Raw genomic sequence first — 22,500 nt, 5'->3', positions numbered from 1 at the left:
CACTCACACAGACACTCACACACGCTCACACAGATACACTCTCACACACACACACACACACTCACAGACACACACACACACTCACAGGCACACACACACTCACTTACACACACTCACAGACACACACTCACTCACTCACTTACACAGACACACTCACATACACATACTCACAGAAACACACCCATACTCATACACACACAAATACACACACACACACACACACACACTGATATGTATATGTACCTCGGTATCAATACTAACTCCATACTAACCCATAGAAAACTACGATTTGTGATGAAATTACACAGAAAATGACTTGTCTAAAAGAACTGCATAAAGTCTTACAGATATAAATTATGCCTTTTCTTTTTTAATCGTTCTGGATTCCATGTTAAATGTTTTAATTAAATGTCGTGATCAAACTGTGTTAAAACAATTACATAATGTACAGATTTAATTATGAAAATATAATAATATTTCAACAATAATATATATATATTTATATTTATATATATTATTTCTGGTAAAAACTAAAAAGATGCACAGCAGAGCTTTACAGTATTAATAACAACATTAAATAAAAACAATCTGATTATCTGAGGCAAAATGCTGCTATGGCTGAATCACAACATGCTGATATTCAGTACACTTATGTGACATTACAGATAATAATATTAATAATAAAACCATTTCATATTATATTATTGTTATCGTGAGTATTATTGGGACTACTTTAAATATGACACTATTATACAGTTTTCAGTTTCACGCATCCGGTTGAATAGAGCTCTTATTTCAGCGGGACTTTTATTTTGAAAGACCTTTGAAGTTCTTCTTGTTTGTGAAGGGTTAATTATATCAAGCTTCCCGTGACTCGCGAGCTGAAATCTCTGAGCTGCAGCGGTGAAAACGGTCATTTGAGAGTTCACAGACGATTATACGCTAAACACACTGATCTACGGCAGATGGATACTATCGGACACACTGCATGAAAATCAAGCATCAGCAGTGTGTGTTGTGTTTGTGTGCACACCTGATTGTGTGTGTGTGAAGGAGATGATAGAGCAGAATGGAGCCTCTCACATGAGATTAAATTAAATTATATCTTTCTGCAGTTTAATGATCACACTTGGCCATATCAAGACTTTTTATTATTTTTATTTTCAAATGGATTTCATCTCAAAACTCTCACGTTACATTTTGCAAATGGCAGCATACGTTAATATGGTACTGAAATGAACAACAAGATGATATCGTACTGTTTAAAATTTTTTGGTATTACTATATTAAATTAGTTCCGGTATACTGCTCAACCCTAACACACAGTATGTACTGTTTGCGTGTGTCTGTATATATATTATATCTGTATATAGCTTTTGGTGCGTCTCAGTTTTTAGAGTCATAAATGGCACATTTTTAGGACGCTTTGTCAGGTTAAGCAGTAGAGGTGGGAAAAAATATCGATATGTTAAAGTGATATTTTTACTCGTAATATTGTATCGATATTTGCATGCCAAATAGTTATATTATTATTTACATTTTTCCACATTAACATTATGGTGATGGAGGGTAGAGTCACATGGGGTATCCTCCTCGTGGTGGTGATTAGTGGTTCTCTCAATGGGGCGTGTGGTGAGTTGTGTGTGGAACGTGGAGAGTAGCATGAGCCTCCACATGCTGTGAGTCTCCGCGGTGTCATGCACGAGTCACGTGATCAGATGCGCGGATTGACGGTCTCAGAAGCGGACGCAACTGACACTTGTGCTCCACCACCCGAATTGAGGTGAGTAACCGCACCACCACGAGGACCTAGTAAGTAGTGGGAATTGGGAGTTCCAAAATTGGGTAGAAAAGGGATACTGGAAACAGTACTCTTAAGTCCAGTGAGAAACATTGAGTGAAATATTGCAGTATATCGTAGTTTTGAATCGCAATACTCCATACAATAATATTGAATCATGACCTAAATATCCATATTATATCGTACCACCAGTTACCTTGTGATTCCGACCCCTTGTCAAAAGTTGTTGCAATTTGGAAAATTGCATCTCGAGATTCCTTCATTCTGTTGTGCTGTCAAGAACATGTGATGAATTCGGAAGAATTAATTGTTCATTGTCTCAAGCCTGAATTGCTCTGATAGTAGGAACACTATTTTAATGCGTTAAATCAACAGCCCTAATATTTATATGTATTCTGTTTATACTGTATACTATTTACTACTTATACACGCAGTCTTATGAAGTACTTTTATAAAACTCCAGGTTTCACTGTAAGGAAAAGAACAACCTGATCATTCTGCGAACTTTTGTGTTCAGTGGAAGAAAGAAAGTGACAACATGAGAATTGTCATTTTTGGGCGAACTATTCCTTAAATAAATATACAATAACTACAGAGGGACTGACTTTACACTGTGTATTGGTTTTGTATGATCAGTGCTGTTACCTGAATATAAATCCTGACACACATTTGGCCTTGAACCTGTAACAGCTTCATTCTGATCGCACCGGTTATTTTTATACGACCCCTAAGCCCCCACATGTACTGGAGTCTTTCCACCTGTTTGACTTACTTTCCTTTCCAATGAATGTTCAGGGACTGTCAGTATTTATCCTCTTCAACTCTAGGCCCTCCGGCGTGTCCAAAAGTGGGCGCTATATCACGGAAAATGAAAAGTCCCAAAATACATGTAAGTCAGGCATATGCTTAAAATGACAAAATAAGGCCTTAAACATTCCCGTCGCAAATAAGCTACGCCTAGTGATCATGTGGTAGAAATATGAATATGAATAAAAGTCTCTAAAAGTCTTGATTTTGTTGCTCTAATACCACAGTTTAAGGATTTTTCAAAAGAATCACAAAGTGATATACTGTATGTCATTTGCAAGCATCAAATACAAACGTCTCATTTATGCACCAATCACTGCGTCTGTAAGCTCCAAATAGTTACATACATTATATCTGCTTTTACCTTAGTTCCCTAAAAAATTAGCCTTTGTTTACTTGTTTGTGAGCTCGCTTGTTTGAATAATCCAATGTTATATTTTAGAAGTCCAGAACCAAATATGCGGTCCCGCAGGAAAAGCATGCTAAACAAATCATTGCAATAATATGTTATTGATTATTAATGTTTAAATGTTTTACATTATTACAAAGAAGAGGATCTCAGTTTTCTAATGACACCTAGATTGAGCTTGTAGTCCACTCAGAGGCCGAGATATTCAATAAAACAATGCAGGTGGTGCATGAACTGAACATGAGACTGAATGTCTATGGACGAGCACATCTGAGAGGGCTGTAATTCATTAGAGCACCACCTACATTTCAGATCGGCATTTTGTGATGGAAGGTGATAGAGGTAAAATAATTTTTTCTAGTACTTGCTGCCGTCTAATAGAATAAAATAAGACTATTTGGAGGGAGATGGGGTGAACAGAACTAGAATGACATGCTTACAAAGTTATGTATTCAAAAAAAAATATGAGACCAATTTTGGCAGTAAGTCTACAGTGTGTGTGAATGGTGAGATTTTAAATTTGAGGGCGAAAAATTGCTGACAGCAGCCCAAAAATGCTTTAGAGTTGAAGAATTGTAAATTCAAATTAGTTATATTTAAATAAAACATCTATGTATAATGAATGCATTATCATTTTTAGCAGTTTTAAGTTTACAATTCGTTAAATATTCGCTGTTGATGCACTAAGGGACCGTCTAAAAAGATCGCACACTGAGATAAAACGTTGCTCATTTATGGGATTTTTCGCACATTTTATTGTCTGCCAGGAAAAATGGTAAATGTATCAATTAGAAAAGTAAAAGCACTCCTCTCCTAAACATGCCGCATGATTTGAGGTGTTATTCATGTCTGTAGAACATACGTTGCGGGACGAGTTACACGCTGAACGTTTAATACTTGGAGTGGAGTGGTGGTGGCGTAGTGGGCTAAAGCACATAACTGGTAATCAGAAGGTTGCTGGTTCAATCCCCACAGCCACCACCATTGTGCCCTTGAGCAAGGCACTTAACTCCAGGTTGCTCCGGGGGGATTGTCCCTGTAATAAGTGCACTGTAATTCGCTTTGGATAAAAGCGTCCACCAAATGCATAAATGTAAATGTAATACTTGAGCAACACTAACAGCTTGTCGTTGTCTTTGAAACAGAGTGTGTGTAGAATAAAACTCACTATAAACTTCACTCTTGTTTGATGAACTCTTATCAGAGAGTGAATTCTGACCTCTGGAGCTCTCAGAGTGACCTTTGACCAACTAACAGTGTGTGCCAGGTCTATTGACACAGAACAGTGCATCCTGTGCAACCACCCTATAAATATACTGTCAATGACATTCACATTTAATACACTGCGGTCGAATCGGCCAATCCTGACCTATAATGACGTGTCAATCACAAGTGAATTTCGCATCTGTCAAAAACGATCAGCGAGTCGTCAAGTTTCTCTTCTGTACAGTAATGAGAAGTCAAACATGTCTGAGGATTATTTTAATGAACCCTCAGAAGTGTCAAATGTCCTCTAAAAATAAACATCTATTTCACCCTGAACCGCTGAGAAAATGGAGCGCAATCTTCAAAGCCGCCAAGAGTCAATCACAGTTTCTAAAACCAGTATTGATCCTCGTTGGCGTGCTCCGTGGGGTTTTACTTTTAATGCATTTATAACACTGTGTGAAACCATGTCATTCCCATGGAATATCCTCAGATGCTTTGAGTTAGTTCATGAATAATTATGAAAGTGGAAAAGCAACTGGCTGCGAGAGATTTCGGTCGGGGAAAATAGATGGAGCACCTACAGAGGACAGTTCGGTTTTGCTTCAATATCGTTATGGCAACATCGAAAATCGAGCCAAGACTTCTTATACTGATGTTATATCAAGAGGAACAATCCTATTTTTTAAACTCATGATTTTACCGTTTATTGTTTACCTAAGCGTCGAAGTGAAAAAAAGAGGTACATTAGCAAATATGAGCGCAGTGCTTGTAATTAGAGGCAATGATTGTACCGATTAATCGGTGCCGATAGTTGCCGATAGTTCCTCTAAAAATTATGTATTTTAAATTGAAGTCCGGGCATGTGAAGAAAAATGTGACTATATAGAAACGTCCCGTGTCAGCACATACATGTTGTCTCCAACATCATATTGTAAATAATAATACATAGGCTATAAAAAGCTTAATTTGGTAAATATAGAGCATTGTAACAGATTCTACGTCATTTCAACATAAAGAGTCCCTGGTGTGTTTCAGGCTTGTTTAGTGTTAAAAGTCCCATGATATGCACCCAAACTTATTTTTTTAGGAGCGAAGTCTCGAAGAGGCTGTAGCCCCGATCGCATCTGTTAGTTATTATTATTATTCTGGCTGGGAGTCTATGGCAGCCCATAGAACGGTACGTAGGAAAATGATGAAATTTGGCACACTGATAGGGATGGTCATGAACATCCCCCATACCAAATTTGGGGTCTCTAGGACATACACTATAGCGCCACCACCATGTCAAAAATACAATCTTTGGGCGTATCTTTTGAACCATTTGTCCTAGAGTCATAATTCTTACTTTTGTCTGATTACTTTCCTCTTGATGATCCCAATGAGCCCCTTACATTAAAACTCCGCCCATTACAGTGGCCGCCACCTAGGATTATGATATTTACAGTTTCACATTCTTTAAACTTGGTCTGATTTTCCCAAACAATGGCTCAAAATAATCTCCAGAATGAGCCGCACTGATGTAACTTCACTTCATTTAGATTTTTGCAATTGCTGAACGGTCACAGCATCGTGAAGTTAATGAGGTCGACATGAAATTAAGGCAAAATCTTTGCAACACTTTGACATATCGAAACGAAACTTGGTATGCTTCATAAGGACCATAATCTGAGGGTGCATGCAGAGTTTGGAGACAGCGCCCCCTATGGGTCAAAAGATATAAAAATGGCCATTTTTGATTGTATTTTTATACCGAATTTCCTAAATTCATGAGATTTGTGTCTGTGGATTCTGTGGGTCATGAGGATTCCAACAATACCAATTGTCCCCATATCAGCCGTACTGCCTTTCCGCCATATTTGATTTTATTCAAATGCAAATATCTTTTGAAGGCCTTGTCGGATTTCAATGAAAATTGGCATGTGTCTTTGGCATGACGTCCTGAGGCTACCTGAGCAGTTTGGAAACAGCGCCACATGGTGGTCAAAATGCTTGGTGAATTTAGACAGGGCTTAACTGCTGTGTGCAGCTATATTTTCTGATTATTATTGGGATTTTGGTTGAAAAATAATCAAAATCTGGTATTTTATTCGTTTTAAACTCTGGCCTCAATGTCGGTGCCAACTAAGAAAATGTTGTAACTATTGGCCGATTAATCGGTTATCAGCATTTTCCACCACCTAAGTTATTGATATCGGCAAAATCCACTATCGGTCAACCTCTACTTTTATTGACTGAAAGACCAAGAAATATCTTGTTAATTTACACTATAAATGACGAAGCTAAATGTAACATTTATTAATCGGTTTGTTGTTAATTTACTGTACATTAAAAGTTGTTAAATAATGTTCTGTAATTGATGTCAGTAACTGATGAACTAAAACACAAGTAAGAATTTGCAGTTTAGGTCTGTTATAATTAATTATAATATGAAATGGCTAACAAGTAATAAAATTAAATATAAAAATGGCTAAAATTAGTCATTTTATTTACAGAAATCGCCAAAAACAAAGCAAAAAAGCAATGCAATAGACGCTGCGGTATTGGTATCAATATTTACGATATTAGCATTGATAGCACTTAGCATCGGATCGAAAATAAAATAAGTGGTATTGCCCATGACCAATATGAACTTAAACACATACTAATCAAAGACTGTTTAAGACAAAACTTTAAAACGTATTGAGCTGCCTACCTAAACAACAGTTTAATGCTTATTAAAGTATAGCCTCATTAGCTTAGCATCATGCTAACTGTAAACTGTACTGAAATCTATTTTGAGTCTCCTGTAGAGGTCGATAGGTATATCGGTTTTACAGATTAATCGGTACCGATAGTTGCTTTTTAGAATAATCGGTTATCGGACAAAAAAATAAAATATTTAAAAAAAATATTATTAATTTGAAATGTTATTAAAAAAAGACACATATAAGAGTTCATTTTTTGTTTCCCTTGTGTGTTTGTGTGAGCACAGACATTTCAAAATAAGAGTTCCCGGTCCATTTCGGGCTTGTTTATAATCAAAAATAATCCAGTGTTATGCACCAAATCTTATTTCTTTTCTGGTTTTTATTGGGATTTTGGTTGCACAACAAACACACTGGAATTTTGCTAATTTTGGACTCTTGCAACCTCTATATCTGTCAACACATTTATTTTATAATTTAATAAATGTATTTTTTTAAACTATTATCCGATTAGTAGGTTATCGGTCATTTTCACCACATAAATTATTGTATCGGTAAAATCCACTATCGGACAACAATCTAGTCTCCTGAGCGTTTTCCGTGGCGCACGAGTTGATGCTTATATTGAGCATTTCAAATCAGTCACTCATTCATTCATTTCGGTTAAGATGCCGCCTGTGTGGACGGTAGATAGCAAGTTAGCTTGCTAGCTTTTGGAACAGATCTTGTGTTTGTGAATCGTGAAAATATCCAAAAATAGGAGTTGCACAACCTTCAAAGGAATATTGCGTTCAATGCAAGTTACGCTCAATAGACAAAATTAGTGGAATAATCTTGTTTAGCACAAAAATATATTTAGACTCGTCCCTAAAAAACAAAAAAAAAGCAAAAATCTGTGTTGCACTTACAATGGAAGTCAATGGGGCCAATCCGTAAACGTTAAAATACTTACTGTTTCAAAAGTATAACCACAAGACGTAAACAATATGTGTGTTAGCATGATTTTAATGTGATAAAATCACTTACTGCATCTATGTAAAGTTATCTCCGATTTTACAACTTCAATGCCATGACAATATAACATCAACAAACCCTAAAACGACATTTAAACAACTTTACAGCTCAAATAATACAAGAGTTTTAACAGAAGAATTAATGCAAGTGCATTTATAAAATTATAAGCGTCACATTTCTGCCTTTAAACCCTCCAAAATTTGGCCCCATTGACTTCCATTGTAAGTGCCTCAGTGGGACCTTTTTGCTTTCTTAAAAGAAAAGGAGGAACGAGTCGAAATTAATGTGTGTGGTATTCAATGTTATGCCACAAATGCTGATGATTAAAATTAACTTGTACTGAACCCGGAATATTCCTTTAAGTTATTAGCATAGGGTGGAAGTATGAGCACAGTCAGTTAGCCATACGCTTTTAAATAGGTCAGAGTTGAGTTTGGCAGCGTTCCCAACACGGCTCTAATCAATGGCCTTTGGAACGGAAAGTCTTCCAGCAAATCTCTTCTTCAATCAACTTTTGAATAAAATAAAACCTTCGGGTTCTTTTGCATGTAATGCGTGAAATGAGCCAATCGTGGGGAATTTAGTCTAAATAAAGTTGATGTAACATTCAAAACAAGATTTGCATTTGTTGACTTGCTGTTAGAGGAATGCAGACGATGCACGTGAAAGATCACTGAACAGGGTGCATGATAGAAAACGATGTAATTACTGTAATGCTCTGAAATATGTGTTTACAGCTGTTTATCAGGTGTGAGCGCAGGTTAATCAGAGGTTTATCTCAGTTGAGGAGGTGATGTGGACTTTGTTCTCTGCTTGTAGAGAACAGAAATAGTGACTATTACAAAAGGAAAACAATTGATTTGATTCATGTAGAACACAGAATAGGACATCGGCAGTATGTCTGTAAAAGTTGTAGGCTTGCCACCCGTCCAGGATGTTCCAGGAGAAATGAACTTCCATCCCGGGACGCATCCTGATAGGTTACTCAGCCATGAACAATTCGAGGCACCTTTGTACAACAGGCGTATTTTCACGACACGTTCAGACTATTTTTAAGATTTACACATTTGAGTTTCAGAACAAAGTGAATTGAATCCTGTGGTCTTTAACTTCAATTAAATTAGTAAAATAAAATATCTAAGAACTTTTTTTTTTTTTTTTACTTAATTTTGTTAAAGATTGCTCAATTCAATTTGATGGAATTTTTTATGAATTTGAAACACGTAAATCCGTTAATGCGTTCTCTTAATCTGGAAAATAATTTTTGGGTGAATGTTTATGTACATTTATTTGATTTCCTTTGGTTTAAATGAACAAATGTTTTTTTTAATTTATTTATTTATACATAACTTGAATAAGTAAATAATGTGTTAAACCTGTACACACTGCAACTAATGATTATTTTGATAAACGATTATTCGACTATTCGGCGATTATTACAACGATTAATCGTTAACTCTTAACCGATTATTCAGCTTGTGGCCGACTTAAAATATTGTATTTAATGCGCTTACTAACAATAAAGAGGACAAAATCATCTTTTAAAAACACCTATAAATGACATTCACTGAATTAACTGGGAAAAAACACTTTTTATCAAGTTTAATTCAGTAAAGAAATTCTCTGCAAAAAATCCCATGTAATGTTAAATTAGATAAAATTAAAAAAAAAAATAATAATTGTCGACAATTTTTTTTATGTTTTTCACTTTTAAATTTCATAACAAAATTCCATCAAATTAAATGGAACAAAATAAGTATAATAAGTTGTATTATTTAAATTTGTTCAAAAATGTGTGAAATTGTATTGATGAAATTTAAACACGTAAAAATAGTCTAAAATATGTTTTGAGTATATTGACGTTATTGATTGATTGATTTGCCATTTATGCAATAATTTCCATATCAAACAAGGATCATACGATGGCCAGCAGTTCTTCGGCCACTGATCAGGTGTCCAGGAATTTTCCAGGGCCGAGGTGGCAACCCTAGCTAGTTATATTAACTATTATTTCTCCAAGTCAATTAGGCACAAATCTTTAAGTCTTCCACCGTTAATGTCCAGGAAAAAGGGGCAAGTTGTCATCATGTGAACCGGAATTAAATAAGCTATTAGTGACATTTCATCTTAATTTAAATAGTCAATCTGGGGGTCTGGGTATCTCAGCGAGTATTGACACTGACTACCACCATGGGCGTGCTGAGTGACTCCAGTCAGGTCTCCTTAGCAACCAAATTGGCCCGGTTGCTAGGGAGGGTAGAGTCACATGGGGTAACCTCCTCGTGGTGGTGATTAGTGGTTCTCTCAATGGGGCGTGTGGTGAGTTGTGTGTGGATCGTGGAGAGTAGCATGACCCTCCACATGCTGTGAGTCTCCTTAGCAACCAAATTGGCCCAGTTGCTAGGGAGGGTAGGGTCACATGGGGTAACCTCCTCGTGGTGGTGATTAGTGGTTCTCGCTCTCAATGGGGTGTGTGGTGAGTTGTGTGTGGATACCTTTAACAGTAGATACTGAGATATATGTTGCACGAATGGATATAAATGAACTGCAAATGCATTAAATCAGTTTTCTTGCTTCTGTTGACAGGTTTTGACCAATGCACGGCTTTTCCTGGAGAACCTTATAAAGTAAGTATATCATTAACACTTTGTTCTTTAATTCATAAATAACTTGCCATGGTAATTTGATTAATCGTGCTCAATGAGTCACTAATTTCTGGTTAATGATTCAGTGTAAATGTCTAAGTTAGGCGGATAATGAATATGCCCAGCAGGAAGTAAACGCATGTCTTTAGTTACTTGTCATTAAGCAAACGCTTTTATCCAAAGCAACATACAGTACACTAATGGCAGGGACATTCCCCTTAGAGAAACCTGGTATTAAATGGCTTGTTTAGGGATGCACTAATAATGGAGAAAATCTGCGATTTTCCAGTTTGTTGGATGCCTCCAGCAGCTGTTAAAGTCATGAGCTTTGGGTTGAGGTTCACATTAGAAACATTGCTCTAGTGATGTTTTCCAGTGCACCAACAAAACGTCTCTTTGTGGCCGTTTTTAACCTCAATCCATTTTAACCACTATATTAATTGCTGTTTTCTAAGGAAGCTCTAACCAAGCTAAACATATTGTGATGAAAGACATAAATGAGCTGGTAAAGAGACAGTCATGTTAATCTAATACACTAATAGTTGAAGTTTTCTTATTAAAAATACAACCAATTTACATGAAAAGTCAACCAATGCTTTTGCGGAAGCCACCAAAACAACGTTGTAAAACGGTCAATGAGAGACATTGTGGTGGTTTTCGGAAAATGGTTTTAGAGTGACCGTTCGACTGTGAGAAAGCAAAGACCATCAACCTTGGTTTGTGTGGACTAGAGATCGACTGATAGGGGATTTTGTCGATAGCTTAGTTGGTGGAAAAGGCCGATAACCGATTAATCGGCCGATAGTTTTCAAAATCAGTTAATAGAAAGTTTAAAGTATTTTTTCCTAACTATGACAGGCAAAGACATTCTAAGACTCCAAAATGAATACATTCCCAGATGCAGTTAATTGTAGGGATGCGTCAATACTATTTTTTCCCTCCCGATCCAATTCCGATACCGGACCTCTCAATATCGGCTGATACCGATCCTATACCAGTGCTGTTGTTTTCTTAGCAACTTTAGACTATCTATACCTCGCTGTGTGGATTTATTTGTGGGCACTTTGTAAAAAAAACTATTTAACAATCTAGGTGTTGGATTGGTGCAGCCCTAGTTTATTTAATGATAAACTATAAAACAATAATAATCCAAAACAGTTAAACCTTAAACTCACTGCTGGGGACTTTTATTTGGAAATAACAAAGACATGGTTCCGTTGTAACTATAGAGCTACAATATAACTAAGATATAACTAGACAACATGCAATTTAGAACTTTAGAATTTAGGTAGACTGATATATCGGTTTAACCGATTAATCAGTCCTGATAGTTGCTTCTTGGAACAATCGGTTTTCTGCATAGATTATTGCTGATAACTGATTGGTCCAAAAAGCAACTATCAATACCGATTAATCAGTTAAACCGATATATTGTTTTACTCTAATGTTCCTAATTGAATGCTCTATAGTTATATCTTAATTATAGAGTATTTTGCAGATAACTGATTGCTCCAAAAAGCAACTATCAGCACTGAGAAATTAGAGAGCTAAGGCCAAAGTATACTTTGTTTTTCTGCGTGCTGGTACGTCTCGCATGATGCAAATTTTCTCATCAGCACAATAGGCTACGCACAAATTGTTCATGTGCATTCTATTTGTTTTCTATACACGTGGACAGTCCTCGTCTGTGTGCGTCATCTGCCAATGCACCTGCTGTGGACTTACTAAACATGATCACAAACCAGACATTAGTGCGTATGAAGCAAATGCGTCCGTATGGGCTCACCAACTTTGGAGCAGTGTTGAAGCGGGTTTCGCCAGGGCGCCAAACGAGCTTGAACGGCTACATATATAGCAATGGCATAATAGCTGTATCTATAAATAGTATGATATTATGCGTTTCCAATCTCAGTGACATTGTGCTCTCTTGTATACTGCACATAATGGGACATTTTGTATTTTATCCGGGTATTCTACATGCATGCATAGAGAGAATTCACATACTGTTCACAGTTTACATAATCAATACTGCAGTATAGTTTGCAATTCTGAACATGTTTGTCTTGTCTTTAGATATGGCATACTGGTGGATCCCATCCAGGTGGTGTCTCTCTTCTTAAAGGACCCCTATAGCTGGCCTGCGCTGTGCCTGATCATCGGTAAGACACATTCCTGTTCATTCAATCGTGTGCCTTTATTTGCGTACATGCTAAAGACATAATTTCATCCCATAATCACAGTTTCTGTCATGCACAATGTGTAATGTCTATATTTCCTGCATGTGGCAAGTCCAATCATTGCGTTTGCATTTGCAGTGTCAAACGTGTTTATAATGGCAGCGCTGTACACTGAGAGAAGACTATCTGTGGTGAGTTATAAGCAATATGACCTGGATGGTTCATCTGATTGACCTTTAAAAAAAGACACTTGATTATTATAGTTTTTCTTTCTGTGATTATAATGCAGGGCTCCTTTTCTGAGGGTACTGGAACATTCCTTCATTTTGCCAATCTTGCAGCACTTTTGTGTTTCCCAGCCGCTACAGTTCTCACCGTGACCTCCATGACCCCAGGTATCATTAACATGTTGCACATATGTATATTGTAAAGGCATTATACTGCATTATACTGATGTGGCAAAATGTTCTAGAATTGTGTTGCTTTAGTTTAGTAAATTGAACAAGCAGCAAAAAAATCCTTGTTTTGAGTGTATATCCGCTGTGTGTTTCAGTGGGCGGTGCTGCGGCGTTGGGGGTCTACACAGTTCTCTTCCTAAAACTCTACTCATACAGAGACGTCAACAAATGGTGCAGAGAGACAAGACGCGCCAAAGCCCGCACCCTGTCCCGCTCGCATTCTCGTGAGTCTCACCTTCATCTTGCGCTCACGCCACTGGCACACAAATGCCCAATAAAGCACCATTATAGTATCCTAACAGTGAGGAACAGTGTGTGTTTGTTTAAATATGTGATATTGTAAATAGATGCAACACACACACAAACAGACCTGCTGATGTTGCACTGTACTACCACCTGCTGGGTGATTTAAGAGCAAAACAGACAATTATTATTTTATAGAATATATAAGCTAGTCATAGACGCATTCTGACATGTGTCATGGCAAGCTTGAATATGCAGGATATTCATTTTCAGGTGAAGATATTGAACTATCCTTTTGATATTTTGACAGTGTTTATTTCATTTTAAACGTCTTTTGTTGTTTGGTCTCTTTTGATTTGCGTATGTTAAAGTTGAACTCTCTTTTACAGTTCCGTCTGTTCACAGAGCGAATGGCACAACCGCAAACACACACGCGACATATCCGGGCAACCTCACACACAGAGGTCAGTCTGTTTCAAGGGTTTACACGAAACCTGTCAAGAACATGTCATAAATCCTATAAATACAAATAAATGAATAAAAAAGAAGATAAAAGCCAGTTATGGGGAATTATTAGGGATTTATTTAGGGATTGTGACATTATTTTCATGACAAATAAAGCACATTTTCCTGTTTCAGTGGCATACCCAAAGATAAAAGCTTATAACTCGACAAAACGAAAAACAAGGAGGGTATCATTGTAAATAAAAATGTATGATATAGATTGATACATTCTGAGAGTCTCTAAGAAATTCCTGAAAATTTTAAATCAATTTGTTTTTTTTTTTTCTGATTTGACATTATATATATAAGACGGCGCCGAAAAACTGCCTTTGTTGTGTTCCCAATCATGTCGACTGTATCTAAGAAAAATGTTTGTGTTGATACGACAAAGCAATCAAAAGTTACAACATTACAAATATAATGTATCATAGTGTCCAAAAGCATCTCCAAACAAATAAAAGATAATAATTGTACATAAGAACTAATTCCACATGCAAACACAACAATGACTAAAGGTTAGCATAGCATGCAGACATGATTTTAGTCATGAGATTTCACAGAATGAGTTTCATTCTGTGTCATTTGAGTCATCATTGAGTCTGTGTCGTGTATTTGGCGCCATCTCCTGGTGGTCATATGTAACATTGTGCTTCATGTGGATTATCTAATGATCTATACATCTGATTATCTTGTGTGTGGACTCGTTTGAAAGATAATCACCTCCTCTAAGTAATGATATGTGATATTTTATGTTCAATTTATGTTTCGTGAAGTTATAAGCAAAAACGCTGCATATAAACAACACCAACGTAATTGTCAAAGACATATAATTAACTATTACTCGCAATATTTTTGTCTGTAAGTAAAACAAATAGTCTGGTTGTATTTTACTCTTTGAGAGCTTTCAAACAACATGACACATGAATATTAGATAAGTGTCATGTTTTTATTGATTACAATAAAATGTGCGATTTGTTTATTTTTAATAATCAATTCGGAACACTTTAAAATTTGTCTGTAAATATCAAAACACTTGTTCAGTTTGTTTTTCTCGCATGAGCTGAGCTTAAATGGTTATTAACTTTATTTTTTTTTAATGCATTTTTATTACTATAACGCTAAATATTATAATATTCAAATCGTAAAGTATTTATATACACAGTATGCTACCTTTAATTTCAAAATACATAAGAATAAAATGACTTTATTACAGTAATAAGAATCAATTTGGGAAGAAATGAGCTGCATTGTCATGAAAATAATGTCACAAAAAGGCTTTTTTTATTCAAAACATAATTTGCTTCCTTCTGATTTTAGGGTGAAATGTGACCTGAACGTGTTTACATGAGATTTACCCATGACTTCTGTAATTACAGTATAAACAGAACTCGAGAGGCTTCAATTACTGAAGCATTTGAGCTCATTAATTATGAAAAAGTCACAAATGTATTTTGCATTATGTAACAAATTAGCTCATGTGAATTAACGACCTCGGCCATCTATCAACACTGTTTTCTCTTTGAATCACGCAGCTATATTTATGCATTTATATTTTACAGACATGTATTATTTTATTTTTGCTCCGACTCTGTGTTATGAGCTCAACTTCCCGCGGTCTCCACGGATACGGAAGCGTTTCTTGCTGCGACGATTGTTCGAGATGGTGAGTGTTATGATGTCATAAAGAAACGCAGATGTTTTCAAACCTGAGACTAATATTTACAACAGATGTATGAATATTACCTAATATGAAGAAAATCACTTTTCTTTCTTGCAGCTGTTTTTAATACAGTTAATGGTTGGATTAATACAGCAGGTATGTATTTTATTAGTATGTTAAAGCTCATCTGTATATTTAAAGTATATTTGAATGACACTCTTTTGTCTTTTTATAGTGGATGGTGCCTACTATTCAAAACTCAATGAAACCCTTTCAGGTAAAATCTTTTTTTATTATTATTATTATTTAGTTATAATTTTGCATCACAGGCATGCATCACTATTACTATGTCGAATTAGTGATTTGAACAATCCCATAACACAAGTATTACACTTCCAGGGTTCCCGTTTGTCCTTAAAAAGTCTTAAAATGTCATAAAATTTAAGGCCATAAAAATGTTTAAATATCTTAAATAGTACAATGAAAGTCTTAATAATCGTTCAAAGAGGTCTTAAATTTAGGGACAGAAAAGTAGGAATCGCAACATGGCCAAATGTACTCATTAACCTGGGAAAGGCTGTGATTTAATTCAATAAATCTGTGGTCTGTATGTGCTGCACACTTCAAAGGGAAGACGCGACACTGTTGCACGTTCTCCAAGCGCGTGGGGAACTCATGATACCAAGCGTGCCGCACAAGCCCTCAAAAGTGAAGCCAAAACGTCTCGATCGCCCCCCGGTGACTGGTCCTAGTATAGGTCATAAACCCCGCCTCCCCATGTTATTCAACGGGACGTGAGACCAACTAAACTATTAAATTACACTTCACATATCTTTTTTCCAAAGATAGTTTCTGTCATTTACTGTCGTTTCTATCACGTTGATGTCATTTCAAGTGTTTGTTTTCAAAATAAGTTTGTTTTTAGTTATTTGATGCTATAAAAACGGTGCTGTGACATCATGATTGACAGCTGTGATTGACAGGTTCTCTGAGCGAAGTAGTCACTGAAGCACCAACTGACTTTTTTGGGATCTTCAGAGGACTGAGGAGATTGGAGCTTTAAATGTAATATCTAAATTTCTATAATTAATTATTTCACACCGTCATAAGTCAAAAGTCAAAAGTGCAGGGGCGTGTGCTTGCGATTGATTCAGCGAGAGTGAGGGCGGGGCCTTGATTTCGCGGCTTTACTTCCTGCTCACTACTGCGCAGGTCTGGTCCCGAAATCGCAAATGCGCAGACTCAAGTCCCAAGATGTCAGCGCCATATCGGGACACTGGCGGCTTCAGTTCTCACCAATGGAAAAGAGCGAAGGGGCGTCGTCCATCTTTTTTTTACAGTCTATGCATGATACGCGGTTTCAGAGCTGATAAAATCAGTTAATTACTGCTTATTTTAGTTTTTTGACGATGTTTATCATACAGCGTGTATATAGTAATGAGATGCGTATATAAAACTATTTTCATATGATCTGGTTGAATATGGCTCTTCTTTTTTAACAGGACATGGATTTCTCTAGAATGGTTGAACGACTGCTGAAACTCGCCGTAAGTGACGAAACGGACACAAACAGACAGACAGGATAATGGCAGACTTACGGCTTTCTGTCGCCAAGACTTCTGTTGCTATTTCTGCTGTTGTTGCCATAGCTACTGTTGCTACAGCTTTCACTTTTATACCTGATGTTGCTACAGTGTTATGCGAAATTCAGGCCCACTTTGGACTGAAAATGCCTTTTAGGATATCGTTCTCTATCGACGGTTAATCAAAAGTTGGCTTGAATTTCACACCACAATGGCTAGTGTTGTTTTGATTGATGTTTTGACATGTCTGTGGCCCCTCCTCCTCAGAGTGTCTGATGGCACAAGCCCCTCCCCTTCTCCCTGTGCCTCTACAGGTGCCCAATCATTTAATCTGGCTCATCTTTTTCTATTGGTTTTTCCACTCCTCTATGAACTTCGTAGCTGAGCTCATGCAGTTCGGAGACCGCGAGTTTTACCGGGACTGGTGGTGAGTTCATCTTGAATTTCCTAGGCTCTCATCATTTACTCACCCTCATGCCACCCCAGATGTGTGTGACTTTCCTTCTTCTGCAGAACACAAATGAAGGTTTTTAGAAGAATATCTCAGCTCTGTAGGTCCATACAATGCAAGTGAATGGTGACCAGAACTTTAAAGCAACATAAAAGTAATCCAGTGGTTTAATCCATGTCTTCAGAAGAGATATGATAGGTGTGTGTGAGAAACAGATCAATATTTAAGTCCTTTTTTACTATAAATCTCCACGTTCACTTTCACATTCTTCTTTCGTTTTTGGCGATTCGCATTCTTTGTGAATATCACCACCTACTGGGCAGGGAGGAGAATTTATCATAAAAAAAGGGCTTAAATATTGATCCACACCTATCATATCACTTCTGAAGACATGGATTAAACCACTGGATTACTTTTATGCTGCCTTTATATGCTTTATGGAGCTTTGTACCCCATTGACTTGCATTGTATGGACCCACAGAGCTGAGATATTCTTCTAAAAATATTTTCAGCAGGAGGAGGAAGTTGAACTGTTCCTTTAAACAATATTACAGTAACCACAACATTTACCATCATTTTATGTACATATTTTAACTATGATATTCATAGTACCTTAGTAATGAAAACCAAACATGGTTACTATAGTTACACTATGGTTAATGGAAGGCCGACCGATAGTGGATTTTGCCGATACTGATAGCTAAGGTGGTGGAAAGGGCCGATAACCGATTAATAGGCCAATCGTTTTTAAAATCGGTTAATGCAATGTTAAAAAAATATCGGATTCTTACCTTACTATGACGGGCAAAAACATCGACGTTACAAGAGTCCAAAATGAATAAAATCCCAGATGCATCTTCCAGAAAATCCCAGAATTGTTCAACCAAAATTGCAAGAGTTGCGTACTTCTGTACTACTCACTATTTCTGCCATAGACAGATATGGATTTCCAAACTCAGCTGTGATTATTATTGGGATTTTGGTTGAACAAATAACACATCTGGGATTTTATTAACGGGACTCTTATTTTGAAATGACGGAGACTTGGATCCATGATAATGCTCTATATAATTAAGATAAAGAGCATTCAATGTAGACTCGTCATTATCTAATCGAAACAACGAAATGTGCTTTGAATACAGACGAGTACCTTCAATGAGGACGATGTAGATATGGTCAATCTCCACGAGGTGTCAGTGATTGTTTTTATTTCCCCTTTAGAGGCCGCCATTATAACTGTATAATAATAATAAATTAACTAGATAGGTACATTTCCTGAAGAAAATGTGAGTGGTGCTTGCCGTGGCAAAACTCATCATATAGCATTTTATAACTTGTTGCTAAGCACTTAAATAATGGTAATAGAATGTTGTTAGCATGTGTTTTTCTTGATGGTAGCATGTAAGTGTTATGTTTGTGTTAACATGATGCTAGCAGGTTTTTAGAATATTTTAGCACTTCGCTAGGCGATGCTAGCATGTGTTAGCATAATGTTAGCACGTTTTTAGCATGTTTTAGAATGTCGCTAGGTGATGCTAACATGTGTTAGCATGATGCTAGCACGTTTTTAGCATGTTTTAACACTTAGGCAAGCACCACTAATAAAAACTATCGGCATCGATTTTTGCTGATAACAAAGTTACAAAAAGTACATATCGGCACCGATTAATCGGTTAAGCCGATATATCGGTCTACCTTACCACAAATTAACCATAGTGTTACTATAGTAAAACAAACCATGCTTTTTACAGAATGATACGGTCGTTATTACCCTTATTTTGGTTTTCATGTGTTATTACAAATAGCATGATTACAATATGGTAAATGTATTTATCCAGATGGATAATATAAATTCTCGTCCTCTCGTGTCAATGAGTGAATGCCGTTTCACATTGTGTTGAGTGTTTCCGACCGTTCAGTTTCACTGTAAATGATTGCCGTTGTATTTGCAGGAACTCTGAAACAGTCCCATATTTTTGGTCGAACTGGAACATTCCTGTACACAAATGGTGTCTACGGTGAGTCAGCAGTATAATGTAGCAAGTCAAAATAGCTTTGCGTTTATATCGTCGATTAGCAACATTTTAGTTTGACGTGTGTTTGTTGAGTAATGTGTCTCTTTCTTCCCTATAGACACTTTTATAAGCCCATGTTGGTGAAAGGCATTAATAGGTTACCGGCTCAGATTGCTGTGTTCTTCCTGTCTGCGTTTTTCCACGAGGTTATAGTTTTATAATTGGATTATAATTTACCATTTATTTTGTCCACAATGGTTCTGACAGTGTGTTTTGTTTAATTTCTGGCAGTATTTGGTGAGCATTCCCCTTAAGATGTTTCGGCTGTGGGCATTCTTGGGTATGATGTCACAGGTGAGTCTTAAAGGGGCAGTTCACCCAAAAATAAAAATTCACTCATTGTTTAAACTTTACTCACTCCTGTGTTGTTATAACCCTGTGTGACTTTCTGTCTTGTTCTGAACACAAAGGGAGAAATTGTGCATAAATGTTGTGCTCAGTGATGTCATACAATGGCAGTTTATGGTGACACCTCTTCAAGCTTCAAAAGAACACAAAAGTATCTTTCAGAAGACTAATTAATTATTCATGAGCTCATGATTGTTATGAAAGTATACGATAAGATTTTATGAGAAATTAAATCTAATGTGTTATTTAGTTTAAATGTCACTGACCGTTGATCTCCTGTGTGCGTTCATGATAGGACACGAGAGCAACAGTTCACACAGACCCCTCATGACATTGGGGGCGTTCAAGCGAAAACTCGTTTGTTTATCTAAAAACAGTGATAGTGACGACAAAACACAACTGCACAGAGAGCAGAACTTACTAAACATGTCTGAAGAGTTTGTAGTCGAAGAATTTATATTTTTAATAAAGGAGTATTTGGAAATCAAACAGAAACATAAAGGAGCTACAGGATGCCACAGTCACACCGTCTGCTAACCTGACGGCAAACGACAAGCGATAGAAAATATCATTTTTAAAGTAATCAGAGTTTTTGTCCTAACCAGCAGTGACGAGCGACGGTACATTTTATCAAACACTTGTTTTCTATTTTCGTATTGCACGGGGGTAACTCCTAAAAAAATTATTTAAAAATAAGGCTGGGCATAGAAATGCATCAATTCTTGGACTACAAACACTTCTATCTATTCTCATGAATAATTAATTAGACTTCTGAATGATACTTTAGTGTCCTTTTGAAGTTTGAAGAGGTGGTCACCATAAACTGCCATTATATGATATCACTGAGCACAACATTTATGCACAATTTCTCCTTTTGTGTTAATAATAAGAAAGGCATATAGAGTTATAACAACAGAGGGGCGAGTCAATTTTAAACAATGACTGAATTTAAATTTTTGGGTGAACTATCCCTTTAAATACCTGATCTTGTCTATTTAAGTAAAAGTTCACCCAAAAATGAAAATCAGATCATTATTTACTCACCCTCAAGTCATTGTCAAGCTTCAAAAAAGGACAAAAAACATAATGTAAGCACCATAAAAGTAGTCCATACCACTCGTGCGTTATATTCCAAGTCTGTGCAGAAAAGACTGACTTTTAAGTTGTTATTCACTGACAATCTTCACCTCCGCCCAAGCACCTTGTGTATGCCTTACAGCATATACTGTAAGATTGGAACAAGGTTCATTTAATCTCAAACGTTTCCTTATTTCACAGTGTGTTTCCTGTTTCAGATCCCACTCGCCTACTTTGTGGGTCGATTCTTGACAGGAAACTATGGCAATGCCGCTGTGTGGATGTCGCTGATCATCGGCCAGCCGGTCGCCGTGCTTATGTACGTCCATGACTATTACGTGCTGAATTCTGTGGCCTTGAGGCAGGACGATGCACCATGACGTGACGTTCTCTATAATATCCGAGATGTTGAATGTAAAAGCGATGCATATATTTTTACAAGGGAAATGACACGTTTTTAACACAATAAAAGGCCCATTTTTTTAAAGGCACTTGGACGGAGCAGTGCGAGTAGTCGTGTGTTTTATCATGTGCAATCGTAATTGAAACACTGCCAAGCCAAAGCAACACAACAACACCTTCTCACTTCTGTTTCATACTTGAAACGTTCCTACAACATTGATCAATGCAGAGGCACAAAATGAAGTGCCAAAAAAGTGATGTTGTTCGTTATTATTTTTCAGTTTTTTTCTTCAGTATAAATCGAATGTTTTTATGATTTGTGATCGAATCAGGTTTTTGCACTTTATTTGACAATGCATGAAGTGTGTCATTGTTTTACCTTAAAGAATGCAAGTTTACTTTCAACTTAAATAAGTATTCATTTTAAGAATGTACCTGCTTTTACAATGGCAAGAAAAAGTATGTGAACCCTCTGGAATTACCTGCATTTATGAACAGATTTGTCCGAAAATATGGTTTGATCTTCATCCACAATCGTTTTGAACTAATATTGTTCTTGCACATTTTGAATACATCATTCAAAAATTCACAGTGCAGGTTGGAAGAAGTATGTGAACCCCAGAGAGTCAGGAGTTGGCAAACCTTCAGAAACGAGATCGGAGGTGCGGGTTAGAGCTACTTTGACTTATAAAAAGCACTCAAACATTTTGAGTTTGCTATTCACTAGAAGCATCTGCTGATGTGGACCTTTTTAGCTGACCTACAATCAATAATTGTTGCTTTGCCTAAAGCTGGAAAGGGCTACAGAGTTATCTTGAAGAAACACTTGCTTGAGGTTATTGCTGCCAAAGAAGGATCGACCAGTTATTAAATCCAAGGGTTCACATACTTTTTCCACAGCACTGTGCATGTTTAATGGGATGTGTTCAATGAAGACATGAAAGATTATAACT

The 22,500-nt window shown here is 36.7% G+C and overlaps 1 protein-coding gene across 1 annotated transcript in view; it reads left to right on the top strand.

The window, feature by feature from the left end:
- The window catches only part of dgat1a (diacylglycerol O-acyltransferase 1a), a 27,159-nt gene extending 4,665 nt beyond the window's left edge, over positions 1-22,494 (top strand). Inside the window, exons 3-17 of the mRNA XM_052093211.1 lie at positions 10,511-10,551; positions 12,643-12,728; positions 12,885-12,937; positions 13,036-13,141; positions 13,300-13,428; positions 13,837-13,911; positions 15,511-15,614; positions 15,729-15,767; positions 15,847-15,888; positions 17,114-17,158; positions 17,509-17,621; positions 19,598-19,663; positions 19,779-19,866; positions 19,952-20,014; positions 21,364-22,494. Of these exons, the coding sequence (XP_051949171.1) occupies positions 10,511-10,551; positions 12,643-12,728; positions 12,885-12,937; positions 13,036-13,141; positions 13,300-13,428; positions 13,837-13,911; positions 15,511-15,614; positions 15,729-15,767; positions 15,847-15,888; positions 17,114-17,158; positions 17,509-17,621; positions 19,598-19,663; positions 19,779-19,866; positions 19,952-20,014; positions 21,364-21,525 (1,212 nt within the window). The 3' untranslated portion in view covers positions 21,526-22,494. The remainder of the gene's footprint in view (positions 1-10,510; positions 10,552-12,642; positions 12,729-12,884; positions 12,938-13,035; positions 13,142-13,299; positions 13,429-13,836; positions 13,912-15,510; positions 15,615-15,728; positions 15,768-15,846; positions 15,889-17,113; positions 17,159-17,508; positions 17,622-19,597; positions 19,664-19,778; positions 19,867-19,951; positions 20,015-21,363) is intronic.
- The last annotated feature ends 6 nt before the right edge of the window (positions 22,495-22,500 follow it).

This window comes from Xyrauchen texanus, chromosome 26 (assembly GCF_025860055.1).
Source record: "Xyrauchen texanus isolate HMW12.3.18 chromosome 26, RBS_HiC_50CHRs, whole genome shotgun sequence".
Classification (NCBI taxonomy): Eukaryota; Metazoa; Chordata; class Actinopteri; order Cypriniformes; family Catostomidae; genus Xyrauchen; species Xyrauchen texanus.
The sequence above is the reverse complement of the archived record's forward strand: the minus strand, read 5'-3'. Positions and strand labels throughout refer to the sequence as shown.